The sequence below is a fragment of the Pygocentrus nattereri genome, chromosome 22 (genome assembly GCF_015220715.1).
Source record: "Pygocentrus nattereri isolate fPygNat1 chromosome 22, fPygNat1.pri, whole genome shotgun sequence".
Classification (NCBI taxonomy): Eukaryota; Metazoa; Chordata; class Actinopteri; order Characiformes; family Serrasalmidae; genus Pygocentrus; species Pygocentrus nattereri.
In genome coordinates this window covers 15,912,314-15,936,975 of record NC_051232.1, presented here as the reverse complement: position 1 = coordinate 15,936,975, position 24,662 = coordinate 15,912,314, and the positions used below count along the sequence as shown (strand labels likewise).

Sequence of the window (24,662 nt, the reverse complement as noted above, 5' to 3'; positions counted from 1 at the left end):
ATTGCATTCTGATTTTATTTACATTTACTTTCATTTTACACAGTGTCCCAACTTTTTTGGATTTGGGGTTATATCTGCTATACCTATTAATATTTTTTAATATAGCCTGAATGTATCATACTAATTAGTGCATCAAATCATTGAATAGGAAATTCTGAATGCCACCACTGTTTCTTATGCTTTCTGGCATTCACCCAAAATGCATAAGCATATTAAATTTATTAGTGTAATTAAAATTTATTTGTACTACTACTTAAGGTCTTATTTCACTGTACAATATTGTTACTTACATGGTATTAGGCCACTTTACCCACCTCTGACCACAGGCAAAACAAAAACAAATTCTATTACAGAGTAAACTTCATCCAAAAGGCTTTACTGCATAGTATTACTGTATTGCAAGTGTCCGGGTGTTGGCACTACAAAGGCGTCATTCATTAAAAAAAACAAACAAACAAAAAAACAACAAAAACAAAACACAACTGAAGCTGCCTTAAAACCATACACCCAATGATGACTGAACCAAAGTTCCACATCATCATTAGCAAGCAAAGAGCGTGACCCAGTTCAGCAGCAAACCCCACAGAACCAAAACTACTTTTACCTCATAAACATAGTGGGAAACTCCAGGCCATCTGCACGATGAACAGGAAAAAGGTTCAAACATTTATGAAGCCCTTATTACTTAGCCTCAGTTTTTTTTCCATCAATTCTTCTATCAATTTTTATAACTATACAAGTCTAGACTTCATGGGTGAAGCTTGACAAGCTAGTCTTGACTTTCAATCTTTTGTCATTTCCCCAACATGTTCTTACCCCAAATCCATCCATCCATTTGTGTGGTCATGAGGTCAGTATTAACATATTGATTTGTAAGTGCTCAGCTCAGTGCTACCTAAATCGGTCTATCCATGCTCTGCCCAATTTGTTTGTAGCAACAGTTGTACAGTTGGACAAACTTTACAGAGCAGTGGCAAAAAAACATTAAACCTAAAGAGAAATTTGAGAGCAAAACTACAGTAATAATCTTTTAAAATTTAAAACGATATTTATTTTAGAGGTATGTGAAAGGTAACACTCTTAGAATTGATCTGATGAATTTATGATCTGCAACTGAGCTGTGCTAACATGGAGGTAAATCTGTTGTGTTCTTCCTGTCTAATGTTGACTACAATATAGTCTAACATGGTATAGCAGCATTTTAGACTGGAAACTTCAGGGTAATTCTAAACAAACAATGTTTTAAACATTAATCCTGGACTAAAATTGTACAGATTTTGATTTGTGCACCACAATTTTTTGTTCATTATCATAATTAGGCTGAATGGAAATATTTTTCAACACTCATTAATCCTGTTCAAGCTTGTAACACTACCTACACTCAGAACATATATAGATCAACTTTAACCTAAAATTAAACCAAAAATTTAGCTTCACGCTATCCTTTTACTCACCTCGACATTCATATTTAAGGTCAGAGAAGAACACCAGTTCCTGTGAAAAGACAAACAACCCTAATCGTCCACCTGCGTATGTCTGGTCATAGACTGGCCCTGAGTCTGCCATGATCTGTTTTCCCTCGTACACAACCACCCTGGAAAAAGGAGTTTATATGTTTAAAGTGTATCTGTACTGTAGTTTAAACATATTTGATATGTTGTGTTTTTAGTGTTTTGTTGTTCACCTTATGAACCCAGTCTTTGGTCTGTGAATAAGATGCCACCTGTATGCAGTGTAGTCCTTCCAGCCAATGTTCTTAGGGTCATGCCACAGAGTGTGAACCTGTAAAAAAGGAATACATGATAAGAGGTGGTTTCCTACAACAATTAACTGGAGCTCTGTTGAATTGCTACTGTAATGTCCTAGTTGGATTCACCTCGGTTCTAGCCAAGTTCATATTGATATGTATTGATATGTATTTTCAAATACAGTAGTATTGCTCACCTGACCAGGAGTGTTTCCAGTGTGCCACAGGGCATTTCGTAGGTTCTCACCAGTGCCCGTGGTGGAGTTGACCACTTTCAAAGAGACCCCTGAGATTCCAAAGGCCTTGGAAGGCTTTTCTTCCCAGTATGTTTGAGTGATCTGCTTCCACATCACCACATAAAAGCGCGCACTTGACTGGTAGCCAAACACAAAACCAGCGTAATCGTCATCTCGGTCAGTATTTACATAGAAGGTGCCACTGAAGTCCACAGCGTTGAACTCGTCAAAGCCTGGAGAAGAAACCCCAGAATTTGAAGATACCAAGCCAAGCCAAGACCAACTGATGCATTTCTGAATGGCATGTTAAGGGCTTTCAAACTCACCTACTGCAATGCCAGGGTCAGAGTTAGCAGTCTGAACTAACTCTTTGCCCTGATGCCTGACTACCCAGTTGGGATCAATTTGTGTGGTACCCTTGGGATCCAAATGCACCATCTGGAATTTTCTGAAGTCAGTTATACTAATGGCGTTGTTCTCTGGGCACACATCCAAGATGTCTGGGATGCTATCATTGTCGAAATCGTCTATGCAGGCATCACCTCGACCGTCGCCTGAGAATAAAGACATATTGTTTGTACATTTTGAATAAAGTTACATTTTGTGACAAATTACTCATTATTTATAAATTCATTAAGGACATTTACAACATGTTCATCAATGCCAAAACAAAACTTCAAGGACCAACTAAAGGATAAAAAATAACTGCACATATCTGACAAAAATGACTTTTAAAGACATTGATAAATATATTGATAAAACTGAAGTTCTTCAAAAGAACGCTTTCCAAAGAATGACCTCTTGTAACTTTCAACTACGTGACTCCTAAATCTTCCCCTAATATATATATATATATATATAAATATATAAAATTCAGCTTACACTAATAATACACAGCTATCTGTATGATCATTTTTAGCTTTCAAGGCAATTGCTAATAAATGGACCTTAAATTGATGTGAGTAACTTTTCATTAAAGCATTAAAATGAAAGATATCCACTTAGCATCCCTGCTACTTAACTGCAGCCAAGAACAATAAGTAATCTCAGTCATTATTTCATGCCATGAAAACCCCCACCAATATATGTTACCATCTAAAAATATGAAGTTTTAGTGAAGAGGTAGCTTCTGCTCTTTTAGCACTTTGTTATTACACAGGGGCCTGACTTGATTAGGAGAATCTGGCAACCCTGCACCTGCATTTACACCAAAAAAAAAACAAAACAACAATATTACGGTCCTAGCTAATCAGAACCGATTTGACCAAGAGAAATGGCAAATGGATCTGACCAGTGCTGCACTCATGTGACAATGACATCAGCCTTAATCTCTATTAGCTCATTAACTCTGTCCTGATATGACTAAAATCGAAAATGTGTTTATCCAAAAATTTGGGAAAGGCACAAAAGGCACAAAAACTGTAACTGTAACAGTTACATGGTACATGGCTGGAGGACTGATGTTTTTAGCCCTGTGTACAATTATCAGAATGTCTAACAAGAGCTTGTTGCCATCAGAGACCACAAAAAATCTAACTTTTAATCTATAGTGAAATTGACAAATGTTTTTCTACAATTATCAGACATTTTTGTAAACTTTGTCATTTTTGATAAAGAAAATGCCTACTTTGCAAAAAACTACTAATGCTGCAAACAGTAAAGGTAAACTATTAGCATTACATCAATTATTTAATATTACATTTCTTCGACTGTTATATATTGTCCCCTTCATAATTACTGGCAAGCCTGTTAAAGAAAAGTTTAAAAGGATTATAATAAATTCACCTTTTAAATTAGCTTTATCTCACACTGAAAACATGAAAAAATCCAATGTATTATTAAATAAATGTATTCTATTTAAAATTTTTGAATATCTCTAATCATTATTTTTAACAAATAATTATTTTTTAACAAACCAACATGTGCCACAATTATTGGCACCCCTATAAATTCTCTGAATGGAAAAAGGTAACAAGTATTTTTTTTCCATTTATATATTTTACTTTTTAAGGTGATCAGAGTGTCTAGGAACTTTCAAGTAGTAATCCATGACTTCCTGTTTTACAGGGGTACATATAAAGTGACACTTTGGTGTGAAAGTAGAGGAGGCAATGGATAGGGCAAGATGGAGGCAGATGATCCGCTGTGGCGACCCCTAAAGGGAGCCGCCGAAAGAAGAAGTAGACATATGAAGTGACACTGGTCAAATTCCATTCGTTATTCTTCAACATGGGAAAGACAAAAACACATCAATCAAATAAAGGAAAAGTATGACCTTTGTAAATCAGGAGACCATCACTATTGGCAAGCTACAGAAAGAATGAGCATCTTAGGGCCACCAATTCTCCAAAATGACCATCAGATGCCACCCTCTAACCATAAATGAGAAAACCTGGTTAAACTCTTGGGACCGTGTTCTACAGTCTGATGAAATGAAAATTTAGCTTTTTGGTAACAAACACTCGAGGTGGGCTTGGTGTAAAAAGACTGATGACTACACTGAAAAGAACCTGATGCCCACTGTTGGATGGTGGAGGGTCTGTGATATGTTAGATTATGAATCTGTTTTTCCTCCAGTGGCCCTGGGAACCTTGTTAGGGTACATTGCATCATGGACAGCATGAAATTCCACTATTTTTTAAATCCAAATCTGTCAGCTTCTGCAAAGAAACTAAAAATGGGTCAGCACCGGATCTTCCAGCAGGACAAAACATATGTCCAGATCAACACAAAAATGTTTTACTAAACACAAAATCAAGTTTCTGCCATGGCCATCTCAGTCTCCTGATCTAATTCCCATAGAAAATGTCCATGGTCTGAGCTAAAAAGGAGAGGACCTAAGATTCCAGACAATCTGGAGAGATTGGTGCAGAGGAGTATTCTCTAACTTTATAAGATGTTACAGCAGAAGGCTAAGTGCTGTTTTAATGGCAAAGAGAGGTTGTACAAAATATTAAATGCAGGTGTGCCAATAATTGCGGCACACATGGTTTTGTTACAAATAATTATTCATTTACATTTCCAGCATTTTGCAGACGCTGTTATCCAGAGTGACTTACAAAAAGTGCTTTGTCTATCTAGAGAAAGTATCTTTGCTAGTTACCTATAGGTTAGACAGAAAGCTAGTCCTGAGCTCAGGTACTGCTAGAAACAAAAAGTCACTGGTGATACGTATTCTTGATGAGATTTTTTTTTTTGCTCAGAAGTTTAACCAGATAGCATTATGCTAATTCAATAATTTGATCAATCTCTTTGTTAGCTACAGTTAATTTTTAAGTTAATCAAGAATTATTTAGAACATTTTTAAAGGAAAAGCCTATTTTGGCTATAATCTAAACAGCATTTGTGATGTACCTAAAGGTAGAGAAAAAAAAGATTATTTAAAAAAGGTGCACGTAAGTCGCTATGACAGTTTCACTCACCGTCTGAGTCTACTTGGTCTTTGTTCGGCACCAGCCTGCAGTTGTCTTTGTCATCAGGAATTCCATCATTATCATCGTCAGAGTCACAAGCATCTCCTTTCCCATCCTTGTCGTGATCGGCCTGGTTGGCATTAGGAATGTAAGGGCAGTTGTCCAGGTTGTTCTGATGGCCATCCTCATCAATGTCATGATTGTTGTCACACTGATCTCCAACCAGGTCATTATCTGTGTCAGCCTGTGGAGCAATAACAAACATTTCAGCTAGACTTCTCATATTTTGGATTTTTTAGATAACTGGATAAGGATTTAATCCTAGTTTTGGACAAAACTGCAGTGTCAATGGTGTTAGACTTAATCTAATAATGGGAAACTGGCAACTATTCTGCACAGTCGTATGCATATCCATATCATCACTGTCAAGACAAAACCTTAAATGGTAACTTTAAAAGGGAACAAATAAACTTTGAATGGAAGTAAATGTAAGTATATTTTTCAAAGTCAATCTGGAGTCCATCCATTAAATATTAACTAGATGAAAAGGGCAGCAGGCTGTTTCAAACTAACTAAAAACAAACAGCAAAAATAGAGATACAAGGTTTTGTTTAAACGGCAACAATTTGCTCACATAGGCATGTATCTGTTTGCTTGCAAGTAGCTTTCAAGAGCTAGCATCTCAGGTACCTGATCAGGATTATGAAGCAGAGGGCAGTTATCACACTGGTCTCCTACGCCATCCATATCAGTGTCCTTCTGGTCATTGTTGTACACATATGGACAGTTGTCAAGTTCATTTAGGACCCCTGAAACACAATCAAATGCCTTTTCTTGAAGGGAATAATATAATTCAGCTTGTCGCAGCGATATGCCATACTATCACAGTTATTACTAGGTGTGTGCCGGGTAAACCATTCCTGGTGTTAGTATTTGAATACTGAAAGCACTAATCTGGCATTCTTTCTGCTGCATCAGAGGAAGTTAGGGAGAAAATATACTTATCAACAGTTCAGTCAAATAGTTTTGAGTTAAAGTGCAGTATAGTGTGACTGTTTTGGTTTTGTTTAAACTATCAGTGCCTAAATGTGAGCCACTATTAACTGATCTAACAACTCTGGCTGCCGTTAACTTAAAACAAGGAACAATGAAAAGATATTTCTTTACTGTCAATGTTCCCTCAACAAAATATGATGTTAGCTCACCAGCTACTGAGGAGAAAAGTCTTGGGGTAGATAAGATCTACTGCTGCACTGATTGTCTCTGAAGGCCAGAGTGCACCAACAGGACAAACACGAACAAACATGAGCAAAGAAACGTTTTGTTGGTGTGCCATACCCGTGTTTATTTGTTGAAAAACCGTAGAATATTCTCTACTTCATTTTTCTTGTAAGTTCTTTTTCTGAAGATTTTAGCAAACATTAGAATATTTGTGTGTGTCCTGTTGGTGTACTCTGGCCTTAAGATAGCTCATTAGCTCATTCAAGGCAGCACTTGATTCTCCAACACATTGATCAAAACCCCATGTCTATATTTAAATGTGTTTTCACATGTAAACCTCAGAGTGGCTAAATATTTGGCAATGTGGCTGATTTTCTTTCATCTTCTAGCACCAATGTACATTAATATCAAGTCAAAAGCCATTTGTAGTTACTAATCAATCATCCTTACACTCCTGCTGGGTTTCTCTGTATCAAATAAAAGTAGATAATAATTCTACATAGTGTTGAACAAATGTGTCTGAAAACACCTGACAAATAGAGTAATTTTGGCAGATGAACATTTAAATTCAAATAAAACTTATGATAAATGATCATTTCCCTAGCAGTTCAAAGACAATATGTGCCCTTTATAACAACAATAATAATAAGTTACATTTATATAGCGCCTTTCACAAACCCAATGTTGCTTCACATAGCATGGACAAAAAAAAACAAAAAAAAACTAAGCAGTGGAGGAGGAAGAAAAATATGCATTAAAGAGAAAAGTCTTAAAGTCAGATTTGAAAGAGGGAAAAGAAGAACAGTCCCGGAGGGATTGAGGAAGAGCATTCCAGAGATTGGGGGCCATGGCACTGAAGGACCTCCCTCCCAAAGCGGAGAGTCTGGTGCTGGGACAGCAAGTAAGTTATTGTAAGAAGACCTGAGAGAGTGAGAGGGAGTGTAAGAGGTCAGCAGTTCTCTGAGGTGGAGGGGGGGGGGGGGGGGGGGGGGGGGGGTTATGCAGGGCTTTGAAAGTAAGTAGTAAAAATGTTTTATTTTAACGGCACAGGACCGGTAGCCAGTGTAGCTGAGAAGGAATGGGGGTGATGTGAGTATGGGTGAGAACTCTAGCCGCAGCGTTCTGGATGTACTGTAGCTTTTGTATAGACTTTACAGGGAGACCAACAAATAGGGAGTTACAGTAGTCAATATGGGACACAATGAAGGCATGAACCAGAGTTTTGGCATCTTTATCGGTCAGGAATGGTCGGAGACCAGCAACGTTATGTAAATGAAAGAACGCAGTCTTAGTGAGGAACTTAATATGCAGATCAAAATTAAGTGATGAGTCAAACACCAAGATTTCTAACAACACGTGCAGGCTTAACGAGCAGGCCTTCAATACTAACTGAAAAACTGGACGGCCAACCAGTAAGACTTCAGTTTTATCAATGTTTAGCATTGTCTAGTACAATGTTTAGTTTTTAAATCAGAAATACAATAAATTAGTGTACTGGGAGGGGACTCTGAGGGTGTGTGTGTGTACTGAGATATAACTGAATATCATCAGCATAACAATGGAAGTTTAGGCGGTGGCTATGAATGATCTGGCCAAGGGGTGAAATGTAAATTAAGAAAAGTAGGGGTCCAAGAACTGAGCCCTGTGGGTTAACATTGTGGGGCTAACTCTACTAGATAAATTACAAACTAAATCTGTCCAACCAAATTATAGCCAAAGTAGTCTTGTCAGTACTTGTCAGGATTTTGATTGGGGGAAAAAATCTATGGTAGCATATTCTGGGCTGGACAATTAAACTGCAAATTTGAAAATGCTGATTCAATTGTGTATTTACAATTGCATTTATAACATGAGTGTGCATTACTTAAGACATAATTTGAATTCATAAGGGCAAAATGTGAATTTGCATTTCTATGCATAATGGCTATTAATGTGAAAATTCAGTTTTTTTGACATTTTATTTTTATTTTTGAATGGTTTTTGACCCATTTGCAATTGCATTTTCCCACCACAGCTCAACCCTGTTTACAATTTTCATGGTCAACAAGGCAGTAGGGTCAAACAAATGTTTTAAAAGGAAGCAACGACTCCAATTAAGACATTGAAAATGAAATGTCAAAAGCACTTTACTTTTCCAAATTAACTTTAACAGCCATTACATACAGAAATGCAAAGGTGGGTGACTTCAAATATCTTGGGTCAACCTTCCAGAGCAATGGACAGTGCAAAAAAGAGGTGAGGAAGAGGGTGCAGGCAGGATGGAGTGGGTGGAGACGGATGTCAGGGCTGATGTGTGACAGAAGGATAGCAGCAAGAGTGAACGGGAAGGTTTATAAGACAGTAGTGCGTCCTGCTATGATGTATGGTTTGGAGACTGTGGCTCTGTCTAAAAGACAGGAGGCTGAGCTGGAGGTGGCGGAGATGAAGATGCTGAGATTTTCGTTGGGAGTGACAAGGATGGACAAGATTAGAAATGAGCAGATCAGAGGGACAGTGAAGGTAGAGCAGTTTGGAGATAAAGCCAGAGAAGCCAGGATGAGATGGTTTGGACATGTGTTGAGGAGGAATAGTGGATTTATTGGGCAAAGAATGTTGGAGATGGAGCTGGCGGGTAGAAGGAGAAGAGGTAGAACTCAGAGAAGGTTTATGGATGTAGTGAAGGTGGACATGGAGATGGTTGGTGTAAAAGTAGAGGAGGCAATGGATAGGGCAAGATGGAGGCAGATGATCCGCTGTGGCGACCCCTAAAGGGAGCAGCCGAAAGAAGAAGACATACAGATTTGTAAATATACAACTGAATTAGCATTTTCAAATTGGGAGTTGACTTTGAATAAAGTTCAAAATCCTCAGAACAAGAAAACAAGAAAAGTGTGATTTCTAAATTGCACTTGAAATTTAAAGACGGTTTCAAACCATACCATCTCCATCAATATCCACAGAGCAGGCATCTCCTTCCCCATTGTTATCCGTATCAATCTGTGCTGGATTGTGTTCATATGGGCAATTATCACAGCGATCACCTACATCATCTTTATCATAATCAAACTGCCTTGGGTTAAAAAGCAGTGGGCAGTTGTCCTGTTGAGAAGAAGAAATTGTGATAATTATGAATGACAATTATCATCAGTTAAAAATTATACATGAACAGATTTAGCAAGATGGGGATATTAAAGGACAGTGAACACTTGATGTAATGCCATAAAATGTGTATTTATTCTAGAAAAGGTGTTTCATATTTAGATCTTTAAAGTGCATGCGCTGTAGAACCATTCTAACCAGTCATTCAAGTTTTTAGATGCTTTTAGTTTATTTAAATTTTGAGATTTGGAATGGTTGTACAGAGCATGCACTTCACAGACCTAAACATGAAACTTCAGAGACTTTAAAATCATTTACTCTCTCATCAATGATTCCATCGTTGTCATCATCCTTGTCACAGGCGTCTCCTTGACCATCCTTATCAAAATCCTCCTGACCAGAGTTAGGTAGGTTGGGGCAGTTGTCCTAGATGAAAGAGAACAAACCTTCTATTTCTAGACTTATGCAGAGGGACAAAATGCTTGTTCTTATGTTTTTCTTATTAAGTAACTGAAGAAAGCCGAAAATTCTGACATAGAGCCTATGAGAAAGGGCAACAATCTCTAGTGAATGAAGTTAATTCATCCATATGGTGTCAGCATACCTTCTTGCAGTGGTAGTGGGCATTGCTCTACACACCAAGTTCTGGTTGGGCCAACCATCCAGATCGGAGTCTTCTCCACAAATGAAGCCATCGCCAGCATAGCCAATCTTACACTCGCATTTATACATGGGGTCAACGAAGTGGCCAAGGTAGATGCACTCAGCAGATCTGTGGCAGTTATGGGTTTTGTCCTTGCAAGGGTTTTCCGGTTCACACACCTGTAGAATAGGGATTGAAGAAACGGAAGACTTTCCTGTTTGGTTTGCTATTATCAACGCATACTGACAGTTAGGAACCTATGCCACAGACATTATAATGGAGAAGATCGTTCACTGGTTAGAAAATTAACAAAATAGCCAGCAGTGCTCAATATGTCGTCTGTTTACAGGGAATGTCCCACCCTTCAATACAAACAACCAATGGGCATGCTGGTAAAACCACAAGCGAGAAAAACTCTCTATTGTGGAGATACTCGAACGTGCAGTACACAGAGCAACCTGTAAAAATGCAAGTTTTGTGCATAATTTTATCCAAAAACTACAAACTATTTATGTGATTTTGTTCACCAATAATTGCTAATGTTTCTGAAATCTTAATGTGACTTTCAAACTACTTTGTACTATCAAAGAGATAGTAGCCTAATCTTGTATGAGTGGAAATTACTGCCCTAGGATGTTGCTAAGACAGCCACCAAGTGGTCAGTCTTTCCTAAGAACTGCCTATGTGTTAGCTGAGTGAATGTTAAACTTGATCTAGCTATGTATGTTAAAAATGTAGAAGGCCATTGAAATTACAGGAAATATCATTCTAAGCTCACCTATTCCAAACATTTGTTTCTATTCTACGATACAGCTTTGTAGACAACCTAAACTAACTAGTGGCTAAGTGCAATGCTTTGTCCTTCATTGGCCAGATTAAACTGCAAAAGCTTTAAGACAACATCTACTGTGTATTCCCACAGACTCATATGTTTGTGTTGGGCAGCTGCCGCAGAACTGTTTCAGCCATTAAAAACCAGCATGAAGCTTGTCCAATTCAAAAGGTCACAAAGCACAATTGGACGGGTTTATCTAAAGAGATTCCCTTTCATCTCAGCCGTGAAATCTGGCAAAACCTTGCCAGCTATGAATGAACTCTTTTCTCATCAGTCCTTGGTCAATCTGCAACTCTGTGGCATTGGATCAAAGCTTTGGAAGCCTGAAGGTCGACAAAGTGATTTGACAGGGATATGCAACATTTTGGCAGAGCCGACAGCGTGTCAACTTTCCAAGAACTCTATAAAATCGATTATCAGTGGATAAAAGGGAGCTGGAAGTGCACCACAAACAGAGGCCATGGCAGCTGAGTCGGAATCACGATTCAATCTTTTTAGGCTAATAACAAACTGCACAACAAAAGAAACTGAAAAAGGAAATGTGGCAGATTGTCTGAAGGTACCGAAAGGTACCAGTATCCTTGACAATGGAGGCAGACCATTATAGTTACTGTTTGGTGCCTCTGATATCTTTTGCTGCTGAATTAGAGCTTGAAGACGTTACAGTACATTAGTCATTTGTTAAAGAAACAAAAGAACCTGAAAAGGAAATGTGGCAGATGGTGCTAAAGTCTGCAAATAGCACATTCTTGATTCTTGCAGTAGACTAAACATTTTTTCTGAAATGCTGCTTCAAATACCTTTTGGAGCTTCAAGACATTAAACTGCTGGTTTATTTATGGATTTGAAAAGTAGAAAATGGATCTATAGCAAAACAGTAAGAAAGAACATGATATACAGTACTGTGCAAAAATCAGAGACCATCATTTATCTGTATAGTCTTTAGCCAAAATTGCCATTAAGAGCAAGTTGTTAATATTTCAGTATCAAGAAAAAATATATTTATATAATATATTTGTTATATATTTAACAGAATATTACACAGAAGTTTCAAAAACTAAATACATCATAAAATGTTTTAGTGTTTAGTTTGTTTTCCTTTTGATTTCTTTTCAGCAAATTGATGTTGGTTTATCAAAACAAATTTGTACAAATACTTTACCACACCTTCAAAGTTCTGTCTAGCAGCCGGATGCATTTTCTGCTTCTTATGATCCAAGTAACAGAAGCTGCTGGTGTTCTTTGAACAGACTCCAGCAACAAAATTTGTTCATTTTGCAAAATATTTTTTTGACTGTTTCTCAGGCTTCTTGTATTTTTTTTATCTTGACAGCTACTTAACCTTCCAGTTCCATAGCGTTGAGTTCTTCTCACAGTGGAATGACAGACAGAAAATCTTGTGGCGTTTTTCAAATCTAAAGCAAGACTGCAGCTTGATTCTCTCACTATTCTTTTCTCTCAAAAAAAGAAAGCCTTAAGTTCTTTTTATCTGGTTTGGGTTGTCTACCAGGTCTTGCACAATATTTTTTTTTCTGTCTTTTAATCATCTTTCTATGTCTTTTAACCCCAATTATTCAATTTTTTCCCTTTGTCTTTCCCTCTTTATTATGCAACTGGATTATCTTGTACCAAATCTCATAATTTTTTTCTTTGAGTATTGCAAAGGGATTTGCAATATGTAGAAATATAGTCACTAGACTAGTGTTTTGTCTGTGTGATGCAACCTACTGCCCAGTACAGACCATTGACTACTTAAGCGCAATCACAAAATATATGGACTAACTTTCTGCTGTAAACGTTTCACTTTCAAAGATACAGCAATCGGCCTCTTCAGTTCCCAAATGCTTACAGAGAGCTTTTGACACAGTTAGCAGAACAGTTAGTAACGGTATGTGTGTGTGTGTAGGGGGGGACAGGAAAGTTGGAACATGACTGAAACGCACTTAATGGCAAGTGCCAAAAGATACATGATCTGGATTGTTTCTGCATGTGATTCATGGTCAAGGCATGTTGCATTCGCATGGTCCTGCACTCTCTGAGACTCTCATTCACACACATACACTAGAGCTAAATAACTCAGCACACACTCTTCTACACACATAAATATGGTAACTTGACATGTCAGAGACTTTCTGTTTCTTTGAACTTTTTATTTATATTTACATTTCCTCTTCTTTAACAACACTCTGTAAGCATCTGGAAACTGAGGAGACCAATTGACAATTAATACAAAGACAGCATTTCATTTTATAATGTGCCAAATGTTTTCAATGGCTGATAGATGTGGACTGCAGGTAGGCCAATTTATCACCCAGACTCGTTTACTATAGAGTCATGCTGTTATAACACATGTACATGCAGAACATGGCTTGGGATTGTCTTGCAGACATAAGCAAAGCTTTCCCTGAAAAGACATCTTGATGGCAGCATATGTTGCCAAAACCCCTATATATCATCCAACATTAATGGTGCCTTCACAAATGTATAAGTCACCATGCCATTTTCACTAATGCACCCCCTCCCCTCACGGATGCTGGCTTTTGAATTGTGTGCTGATGAAAAACTGGGTGGTCTTTAGCCTGGAGGACGCTGCGTGTATGATTTCCAAAAAGAATTAAAAATTTTGCTTTGTCGGACCACACAACACCTTTCCACTTCATCTCAGGCCATCTTAAATAAGCTTGAGCCCAGAGAAGGCAGTGGCGTTTCTTGATCCCGTTTATATATGGCTTTGTTTATTTTTGTTTTTTTTTTGCATGGTAAAACTTTAACTTGAGTTTGTGGCTGCAGCAATGAACGGCTTTTTCAGAGACAGTAGTTTTCTGAAGTGTCTGTTTTTAACGTAGTGCTGCCTGAGGGCCCAAAGATCACAACTAGCCAAAACTGTTTTTGGACCTTGGCCCTCGCATACAGAGATTATATTGGATTTTCTGAATATTTTAATATTATGTACCATAGATAGCATTTGATATGTAGTCTCTGTGCTACTTTCAATTAAATATAGTCTTCAAATGATTCTCACATCTCTGCATTTTGTTTTAATTTACATTTTGCACAGCATCCCAAGTTTTCTGAAAATGGGGTCGTAGAATCAACAGTAAGAACATCACTTCAAGCACATTTATATGTTGTATGTCAATTATTCCATTAAACAGTTAATGCAAACCATGACTTTTAGAGCTAGGCCTTAAGATTGAGCTATAAATGTCGAAACTTATTTATACGCAATGATCCATTTCAAATCCTTCTGAAAATCAAAGTGTTTATCCACAGGCTTACCAGCTGTACGTCAGACATTTCTCAATCGAGGTCACAAATTTTTCTACAACTAAATCACTGAAATACTAATCCTTGGTAATAAAACTCAGAGAAAGCTGCTTTATGAGAAGCTTGGCTCTTTTGCTTCATATATCGAGCCTGAAGTACGAAACCTGGGTGTAACCTTAGATTCTGAGCTCTGTTTTATCCCACATACAAACATAGTCACAAAAGTAGCTTTTAATCATTTGAGAAATATTGCTACAGTTCGGCCTTTTCTATGTCCAAGTGACACAGAGAAACTTATTTATGCATCTGTTGCAAGCAGAGTTGATTATTGTAGTGCTCTTCTTAGTGGGCTCCCTAAAAAATAATACTCTACAACTCATACAAAACGCAGCAGGACAGATTCTAACAATGAACAACAACAACAACAACAACAACAACAAAAAGCTCATATCACTCCTGTTTCGAAAGAACTGCATTGGTTTGTTGTCTTTCAGGATAGATTTTTAAGTCATGTTACTATTTTTTAAGGCTCTAAGTGGCCTAGCACCTGTTTACATTGCAGAATATCTCTTTGCTTATGTTCCACTATGTGATCTAAGACCTGTAGATACTGGCCCTCTGCAAATACCTTCCATAAAATATAGAATTCCACCTTTTATTAGACATCTAACCTCATTTGAAAACACATCTCTTTAACTTAGCATTTAATTAAAACTCTATGTCTCTTGGTATTCTTCTTTTTAATTTGATCTGTGTCACTGTCTTACACGATTTTAAATTTGTCATTTTAACCGATGTTGCCCACCATAACTTAAAATCAGAGTATTACTACAAAACTTGAGTTTAGACACAAGTATGATGCTTGGCAGGCAACTTGTGATTAAATTGCATTCAACCGCAAACTTTAAATGTCTATCATAATCACTTCGACTTCTCCTTTACCCTAAATATAACACTTACTATAACCCTACCTGAACCTCAACTCAGTACCTCTAAGTGTGTGCTAATCTTAACATTATCTCTAACACTACAGAGATTCAACTTGCCAGATAGTTTGTTAATAATGTCAGTATTTAATAATCTGCAGAGGACTTTCCAAAAGAAATAGTACTACAATATTCACTTTTCACTGGCTGCTTTCTGTATTTGTGTAATCACTGTTGTTAAATCCTCTAAGATGCTATGACGCAAAATAGAAAAAAATGTTAGGCTAACCTGTTTGTTGTTCTTAGCGGCTTCTACTCCCATGCCAAAAGGCTGGTTGCCTTTGTAGCGAGGAGGACAGGGAAGGCACTGGAACCCAGGGTCAGTGTTCATGCAGCGGTGGCGCCCGCCCACTTTGAAGCACACATCAGGCACCAAGTCACACTAAAAATTAAACATACAATGTCATCATTTCAGTGAGCGTAGAATAGTGTGTGCAGGGATTTTTCTATTAGCAGTATTTTTTAAAATAACTAAGTTAATAAAGAATTTGACTCATATGTGTATATTGATTAGGAGTGGGAATCGCTAGGCACCTCATGATTAGATCCAATTACAATTCAGAGGGCTGTGATGCCATTATAAAACGATTATCGATGCATCTTGATGCATTTTTTAAATGTATTTTTATGTATTTTTTATGCATTTGTAATGATCCATAATGAATAAACTTCCAATATCTTTTATAAATAAACAAATGGAAGTGATATGGTGAGTGAACTAGAAGGCTGTCATACTCTGCTCTTGACTGGAGCACACTGGAATGCAGGCTGACATTTATCTGTGTTAAAATGCACTGTTACAGTGACATAAGATTATATGGATGTCCATGCACAATGTTACAGTAGTCCTACCCGGTCCTTTAGTGATTTTAAAGGGGGGGGGGGTCGCTGTGTCAGTAAAATATCTTCGAGACAGGATGTGTTCAATATAGTGTGAAATCTCTGGTTCTCAACGACTGAGAACTGGATTGCAGGCTGCAGGTCATTTAGCAGCGAAGTCTCTCGTAGCTAGTAACTAACAAAAATGCAAAGTGATTTATAAGCAACACAGTTGGATTCCTGGTGTGTTAAATCTGCAATGAGAGACTGTCCAACACTAGAAAGTTGTAAAGATGAAGTCGCTTCTCTTTCAAATTTTACATTCAGCACCTCTGGCAGAATTTATGGAGGAAAGGGAAAATTTGAACAAGAAGTTGACAAATGAGAAACTGACTTCAGTCTTGTAAACACAGTCGAACGTTGAGAGACGTTTTACAAGAAACTATTCAACTTTTAAGAAAAAGTGCCCTGGTGGAGATGGAAGTAAAGCGGCTATAGCTAAAGCTTAAAGCAGAGCAAATTAAGTCTGCATTTTCGTTTATATTTTTAGCCTATACTAGGACATCAGCACATGCTGAGAGATACTGGACATTAAATGTTGCAGCTCCCAAGGTGGTTTGGTTGTTTGTTGAAAGGACAAAATGGCTCTTCTTAACATTTGGGTTCATTCCTGACCTGAACTAGCTTTTAATGCACAGGGTGTCCGGGTTCTGCACTTCTGCACTTCCAAGTTCCACCTTTTGCGTTCTGTCAACATTACATTATAAAATAAAATTTTTAAAATTGATTTTTGCCATTTGTGAATTGATTCAGAATCGTTCACGTCTGCATTGCAATGCAGCCAAGAATCGACTCCCCCCACCCCCCAACCCACCCCTAATACTAAGTATAGAAATCAGCTTCAAACATGGCACAGCCAATAGACTTCAGAACTGGAAATATGTTTTTTAGATAGCTTTTTGAGTGGCATCATGGATGAATACACTAAAACTGGTTTAATAATAGGACCATATTTGGTGCATGGCAACAGTACCAAGGTGAGTTTTTTGTCCAGTCGGGACTCTTTAAAAGTGTTTTCTTTAAAAGCTTGAAAGGCAGAGCATGTTTATATAGGCTATGTGAACAGATTTTAGGGTGCTGTAGAATGGCAGGGTTTTTTTTCACACTATGCTGATTGCATTATCATATTCTTTCCAGGTTCTTTTCCCCTCTTACCTCATTGACATCCTCACAAAACGTTCCATTGCCACGGAAACCAACAGGGCAGGGACCGCATTCCCATGACCCGTCCAGTGCACTGGTGCAGTCCACCCCTCCAAAACAGGGATTGGACAGACAGCCATCTGAAAGAGAAAGAGGGAGAGAGAGAGAGAGAGAGAGAGAGAGAGAGAGAGAGAGAGAGACAAAAACAAAGTGAGAAAGGGTGAGAGAGAGAAAAATACAGACACAGAGTTTCAGAATGATAGAGTACAAGAAAAAGAGGGAAGACAGAGAAAATGTGAGAAAAAGAGAAAGAGGAAGAGAGAAAGAGAGAAAGAGAGAGAGAGAAAACAAAGTGAGAAAGGGAGAGAGAGAGAAAAAGAGACAGAGGGAGTTTGAGAAAGAGTGCAAGAAAAAGAGGAAAATGTGAGAAAAAGAAAAATAGGTAAAGAGAAAGAAAGAGAGATAGGGGAAGGAAGAAAGGCAGGGACAGATTTAGTAGAGGGTAGAAAGTGAAAGGGAAGAGGAGAGAGAGAGAGGAAGAAAAAATCAGAGAGAGAAGGGCAAAAAGAAAGAGAGACAGCCACTTAAGCATTCAAGCACTTAACATCTTGCCTTACAAGCTTAGTCAAACTCAGAAACCCAAAATAACGCCAGAAGTTCACATGAGGGGCAACACATCTAAACATTTCTTCTTGTGCCATGTTAGCCAGCATCAACAGAGATAGCCAGTGCTTGTCGAGAAAAGGCCATTACATAGAGAGAGCATGAGGTGAAACTTTCCAGATGAGAAGTTTGTCTTGGGGTGGAGCAACATCTGTAGAACTAAAGGCAGTTTTGGGAACAAGGAAGAGGCTGACGGTGCTCGCAGTTAACATACCCACGGGGCAGTCCTGCTTGTTGCAGGCCTCGGTGTCCTTGGCTTCTCCTGAGCACCTTTTGCCACCGTACTGAGGCTGAGGGCTGTTACAAACTCTGGTCCGACCCCGCACTCCCCCGCCACAAGTGGCAGAACATATTGCCCAGGGAGACCATGGGCCCCAAGCTCCATCAACTGCAAACATAAACATATGAACTCAAAAAAGGAACCACCATGCAAACATGACTGACCACGCATTATTTGGGTGGTGGATCGTTCCCAGCACAGCAGAGGCACTGACATGGTAGCGTCAGGGTAGTGTGTGTGGAGCTGGTGGTACTATCAGGCGTTGTTGTGATTTTACACATTTCACTAACCAACAATGTCCAGCTGACCACAGGTAAAGGGCTAGAGGATGGCTAACAAATTGTACAGGGAAACAGATGCCCAGTAGTGTCTATCAGCGAGGCAGGGGTTGCTAAAGTGACCTGTAAGTGTATTATACTAAACAAGAAGAGTTTCTTTATTGCACTTCATGACTGCATTATTGTTTGATAAATGACATTCCACATTTCACCTCTGTATGTTGATGCAATTGAAATGTGATTATACTTTGTTGTATTTTGCATTCTTTAGAGAGGAACTGCACATTTTTTTTCAAAATATCAGCCTAAATAAATCTTTAAGATGCAAGTCATTCAAAATGGTTTGATGTGAAATGCTGCCTTTCTGCATATAAAATGCCAATGTGTGCAGCTGAAAGAGTGAATGTATTTACTCACTTGGGCAAGGCTTGGCTTCACAGCGCTGTGTCTCTCTGCCACTGCCTTCACAGTCTTTTCCTCCAAGCTGGGGCACAGGGGAGTTACAGTGGCGGATTCTGGTAATCTGTCCTTCTCCACATGTCACTGAACAGGAGGACCAAGGAGACCACAGACTCCAGCCACCATCCTGACGAACTGAAAACCCAGTCAGGGCATTTTCTGTTACATCCACATTTGTGTTCTTTCTATATTTTTTACACGGTCTTATTAAGAAGCGTGAATTTTAAAAAAAGGCCTATTCAGCACTTTGTCCATGATTGTCCAAAATGTTCACTTTTAAAGAACTGTTTTTTTATGAATCACTCAGAGTGCTGGAAGTCATCTTGCCTTGGAACACCACAGCCATATGGCATCCATCAAACTCTTACTGAGGCTGCATGATAAAACGTCATTTAAATTCCTCACCCTATCACCATCAGCTTCATAAATAAAAACAAAAACCAGAGAAAAACAAAATGCATTGTAAATTTGCAGCCCTACATTTCCTAATGAGAAGCTTGGTCACATGCTATGGTGAATTCTAAGAAATGAACAGTCACTTGGGACTAATGTGTTATGTAACTCCATTGACTTTTATCTAAACAATAGAAATAATCCATTCCAGAAGCGATTAACTCGTACATAAGAGGTTAACATTTTTTGTTCTGAGTGAAGAAATGGGAAAAAACAAAAAACAAAAACAAAACCAAAAACAGACAAAAGATGTAAAAATGGTAAGAAGAAAAATATTCATGATCTCAAAGATTACATGAATCACATGCATAATAGATTTCCAGCTGGGCACCCCTGCTATAAAGCAACCATCCAGCTGGGCACCGCTGCTATAAAGCAACCATCTGTTTTTCATACATAAACTTTCGCTGGGTTTTTCCTTAAAAAACATTTTTGCAAAACATGAGTGGGAAGCACCTTTATGACCTAAAGCCAGCATTTAATATATTATTTCACTTGTTATGAAATCAGCTTCATTAGCTCGAGAGAATTCACAGTTTTGTATCGTTTTGTGTTTTTGGACATAAGTGTTCTCTCACCAGATTACTCAGCATGCATTAAGCAAAGAATTCCCGTCATTTGGGAATTTCTGTAGTGCTCAGCAAATTCTGATGGTTAGCCAGGTTAATGAATACATCTGTGGTGCTGGCTAGAATTAATGATATAGCACTAAACTTTTTTAAAGGAATAATTTTGTTGAAGAATTTCAAACTAATCTGCCCCAGATATCCACCCCAAAGCACTTGCAGTCTATCAAAATTAACTTCAACCTTTAGGATGCGTAATCAGAAGCTTGGAGGGCACAAGGGATTCCTGGTCTTTAAGCCAAAAAATCCTTATAGACTGCTATGGGGTCACAAGGTAAGAGGTGAGTTACAACAATTCCACTTGGCCAGGGTATCCATATTAATGTAAGGTTCACCCATTTCAGTTTTTTTTCTTAACTCTGTATTTTTGACTGCTAGTAATGCAACTCTCATCTATTACAAAAAGTACCCAGAAACCAAGCGCAGGAGAAATCAATATGCTGTTGCAGTGAGAAGGGTCTCGCTACAGTCATGCACTCTCAGCCGGACAAGCACTGCCAACCTATTGATGATGTCAGTGGCGCTCTGCCTGACTGTTTGTCAGTTTTATGAGCAAAAACAGCGAACCACGAATTGCTGGGCAACAACAGTTAAACTGAATGTATATTAGCATTGCCATATTGATAACAAGGTAATTAAATATGGAAAGTTTCAAAATAAAACCTACCAATATGTCAAGACGTGAATGTCGGGTTTATTCACAGAAAAAACTAAACGGCTTCCGCTGAACCTCATGCAAGCCATGCTGAAGACGACCAGAGCCGGTTATCAAAAACTGTAATATTGATTAAAACTGAACTTATTAAAGAATTCTAGGAGGTTGTCAACATAGTATAGATTACTTTTTCCTGTCTTGTCAAAGTTGTCACAACCTCCTAGAAAGTTGTCAGACACCGTTCATAACTTTCTTAGGAATTACACTGCCAACAACGTTGTGGGCACCAAAACAGTACGTTGTCACAACGTAACTATGTTTGCAGGGCTGTTAGGAGTTAAACGTGATGGTTTTGCTTCCCAATGGGAATTGGCTTGATGGTTGTCGTTAGAGGCCATTAGGAAACAATCAAATGTATGTGGAATCAGTCCCAAAACACCAGATTAAACGAATCAGAATCCTTTACACTGTGATATCAACCCATCAGGAAAACACAGAAAACCATTAGTGACTACTGAAAACCACCAGTAACCACCAGACATTTTAATAGGTTCTATGATCTTTTTCGTCCGGAAGGTACTAGCCGAGTTATGGATGAAAAATGGATTAAGTGATGATATCGCTAAACAGCAGTTACCATTCCGTTGGGCTGCTTTTGCCCAGTGCTTTTGCTATTGTGGCAGAGAGTGCATGTGCACGTGACGTCATTGGGGCTGAGAGCGCATCTAGCTGAGAGATCATGTCTGCTGCCAGACTCTATTGGTTGCAGTTCTTGTGGAGCTAATAAAAGATAAACTCCCAACCCGCCCAGGCTTCACTATATAATGGAATATGATGCATGTACAGCTGGACTTTCTCACCTCTTCTGTCACATTTGGCCAGACTGCACCTGCGGGTCTGGATAGATGGGCCACTGCAGGGATTGCTGGTGGCGTCACATGACCTTCCTCTTTGCTGAGTGCCGGTCCCACACGTGACTGTGCACTCCGTCCACTCAGACCAAGGTGACCAACCGTCCTCACTGTCCTTAGCTGTAAACATGCACATGCATTCACCAACTTGAGCAGAATCTGTTTTATTTTGACCTCGCCACACCCTCTGTAGTCCTTCTCATTGGGAATGTTTAGAAAAATGAAGTAAATAGACAAGCCCTGGCCAAGACTTTTTGGAAGTTGAGTTATACATGACATCATCATTCTAAGCCCACTGTGACCACTTCACAGGGTGGAAGCATCCAGTGTTGGTGTTTAATGCACTGCAATAACAATGGGTGGTTAACCTTTAAAATAAAACAGGCTGTAAAATAATAACAGTGACGTATCATTAAATTCAGTAAACATTGTGACTCATTCACTGTGCTGGCCCAAACATACCACCAGCTCAGGCCTCACGTACAACTGACCAATGTATATTTTGGTATGTGCACCAATGTGTGGTGGCCAAGTTCATCTCTTTAGTATCACTCAACAATATGAATGGAAACTTCACTGGAGCGCACACAATCAATAGACATTTGAAGCTGTGCGTCATTCTAAGCAGACTTTCTGTCTTCTGTCTGCCGTTTATGAAAAGCAAAAATGTGGTAAACAAACACTTCAAAGCGATATGCTTTGTCCTGTGTACATTTTTTCCCCTGAATGTCATCGGATTCTCTGAAATACAAGATTGTTAAAAAAAGTCAAAACACAAATACTGCTACATACATACTACTAGCAAGCCAACATTCGATTGCACTGAAATAACATTGTAGGAAAATAAGTTAAATATTCTATATTAAAAATATTATATAAATAATAGCCACTCTAACTGTAGACTACTACTACGACTTAACCACCACAACAAAACTGCCAATTTACACCAGGCATTGTGGTGAGGTTGCCAGTATTGTAATGTCAGTTCAATGCACAGCAGTGTTAGCATGCACGTAGCAACTCTTTTAACAACTCTGTAATTCAAAGAGTCCAGCAACTTTCAAAGGAAAACTGTACATACAACAAAATGTATCAACATCAGACCATTTTTGTTTGCCACTGGGTATGTGATTTTTTTTGGTGATCTTTCTTCATAGAAAAAAAAAAACAGCTTAGACGCAGAGTTCTTAATTTGGGCATGACACCAACTATAGAATATCAGCTAAACTTTAGAGGTCTATGAAAGGAGAGTCAGATCACAAGTTCCTAAGTGTTCTGAGCTGGTTTTATCCTAAAAAAGGAAAAGTGACACCAAATAGGAAAAGTAATACCAAGGTTAGTATCCAATACCAATAATTGCAGTACACATAAAAAATGGAAATTTGAAATATCTATAGTGAGAATACATGAATGTGTGTGTGTGTGTGTGTGTGTGTGTGTGTGTTTGTGTCGCTAATCATTACCAGGGACATTTCACTGGCTTAAATATGAATGGGATATCTCATAATGTAAATGGCGGTTGCTTTTCAATAAAAATAACCAACTGTTCGGTACAAACATATACAATAAAAAGGCCTTCTTGTTGTGTGGGAATGCACATGCTTAGTAACAGCTGAAACTAACCTGAAAAAAGAAAGTATTTTTTCTTTGAGCGCCACAAGTGCTTTTTTTATGTAAGTGCTTTTTGGTCAGATTTTAGCGGTGATTTCAAATATGGTTTTGATACATTACCCTAGCTATGAGCTTATAGTTCAAAGGTTTTTTTCCCGTTCAAGTAGATAAGCCTGTTTCTGTATGACTGGAATAACTTTCCAGGGACAATGCTAAGATCGCAGCCAAGCAGTCAGACTTAATGTTACTCACGCAAGCACACAGGACAGCACTCTCCGTCTAGGAACATCGGGCTGGCACAGGCCACAGGAGGACAAGTAATCTGATGACACACAATCTTTGACTCCTACCAACAAAAAGAGGGAAACAAGATGCTGAAGCTAAAGCTACTCAAGCTAAAACAAAGAGAGGAACAAGATGAGCTAAAGCTAACATACAATAAATAGAGAAACAAGGAACACAAGCTTATGTAAAGAGAGAAAGAAGGAGCTAAAGCTGATTGAGCTAAAATATCTTTATAAAAAACTGAAGCCAATTCATCTAAAATAAAGAGGAGAACAAGAAAATAAACCTAATCAAGCTACAATTGGGCAGGATATCCTACAAAAGGCAAAACCTATTGTCTCTGTCTGTGGGTCTTTACCTGGCAGGTACACTTGGTGCAGCTATCCACCACCCAGTCCTCCTTATCCTCAAAGAGACGGCCATCTTGCCAGCACATGTGCTTATCTTTGATGTTTTTCATGTTTCCCAGAGCTTCCTTCATTACTAGGTTTTCCTCAGTCTGAAAGAAAGACAGACAGGATAGCCACACACCAGCGTCAGGAAATTAAGACCCGAATCTTCATCAACCGCTTTCATTTAGGGAAAAAAAGGCTGACATATGGGCACTGGCATATGACTGGTTTCATGGCTAAAAGAGTTGCTAAGGTCAGGAGACCACATAAAAAAACATATAATAAATAATTTTAAAACATTTTTTATGATATGCGGTTTAGTTAAGTGCTTTAGGAGTACTGCTGATGATATACTCAGAAAATTGATATAAATTATCAAGGTAAGAGTAACATTTTACTGCTGTCCATGAAAAAACATGGATCTCCAGAATGATAACTTTAAAAGAAGGTGAAAACATTTTTTTTTTCATGTGAGTTAATTTAATGAGATTATTACATGCAGTTTTGGAGCATTTCTATTGGTCCATTTTTCATGAATTGTTTTACAAAATGTAAAAGCCAGCTGCTGAGCCCAAATGACATAGAAAAATAAAATGGAAAT

At 38.3% G+C, this 24,662-nt stretch overlaps 1 protein-coding gene across 1 annotated transcript in view; it reads right to left on the bottom strand.

Moving 5' to 3' along the window:
- thbs2a (thrombospondin 2a) overlaps positions 1 to 24,662 on the bottom strand; it is a 44,651-nt gene that overhangs the window by 3,063 nt on the left and 16,926 nt on the right. Inside the window, 18 exon segments of the mRNA XM_017715009.2 lie at positions 605 to 635; positions 1,455 to 1,594; positions 1,685 to 1,782; positions 1,945 to 2,216; positions 2,310 to 2,537; positions 5,406 to 5,640; positions 6,087 to 6,205; positions 9,536 to 9,695; positions 10,014 to 10,121; positions 10,300 to 10,328; positions 10,331 to 10,517; positions 15,656 to 15,808; positions 17,461 to 17,588; positions 18,326 to 18,499; positions 19,087 to 19,263; positions 21,723 to 21,893; positions 23,637 to 23,730; positions 24,028 to 24,168. Of these exon segments, the coding sequence (XP_017570498.2) occupies positions 605 to 635; positions 1,455 to 1,594; positions 1,685 to 1,782; positions 1,945 to 2,216; positions 2,310 to 2,537; positions 5,406 to 5,640; positions 6,087 to 6,205; positions 9,536 to 9,695; positions 10,014 to 10,121; positions 10,300 to 10,328; positions 10,331 to 10,517; positions 15,656 to 15,808; positions 17,461 to 17,588; positions 18,326 to 18,499; positions 19,087 to 19,263; positions 21,723 to 21,893; positions 23,637 to 23,730; positions 24,028 to 24,168 (2,645 nt within the window).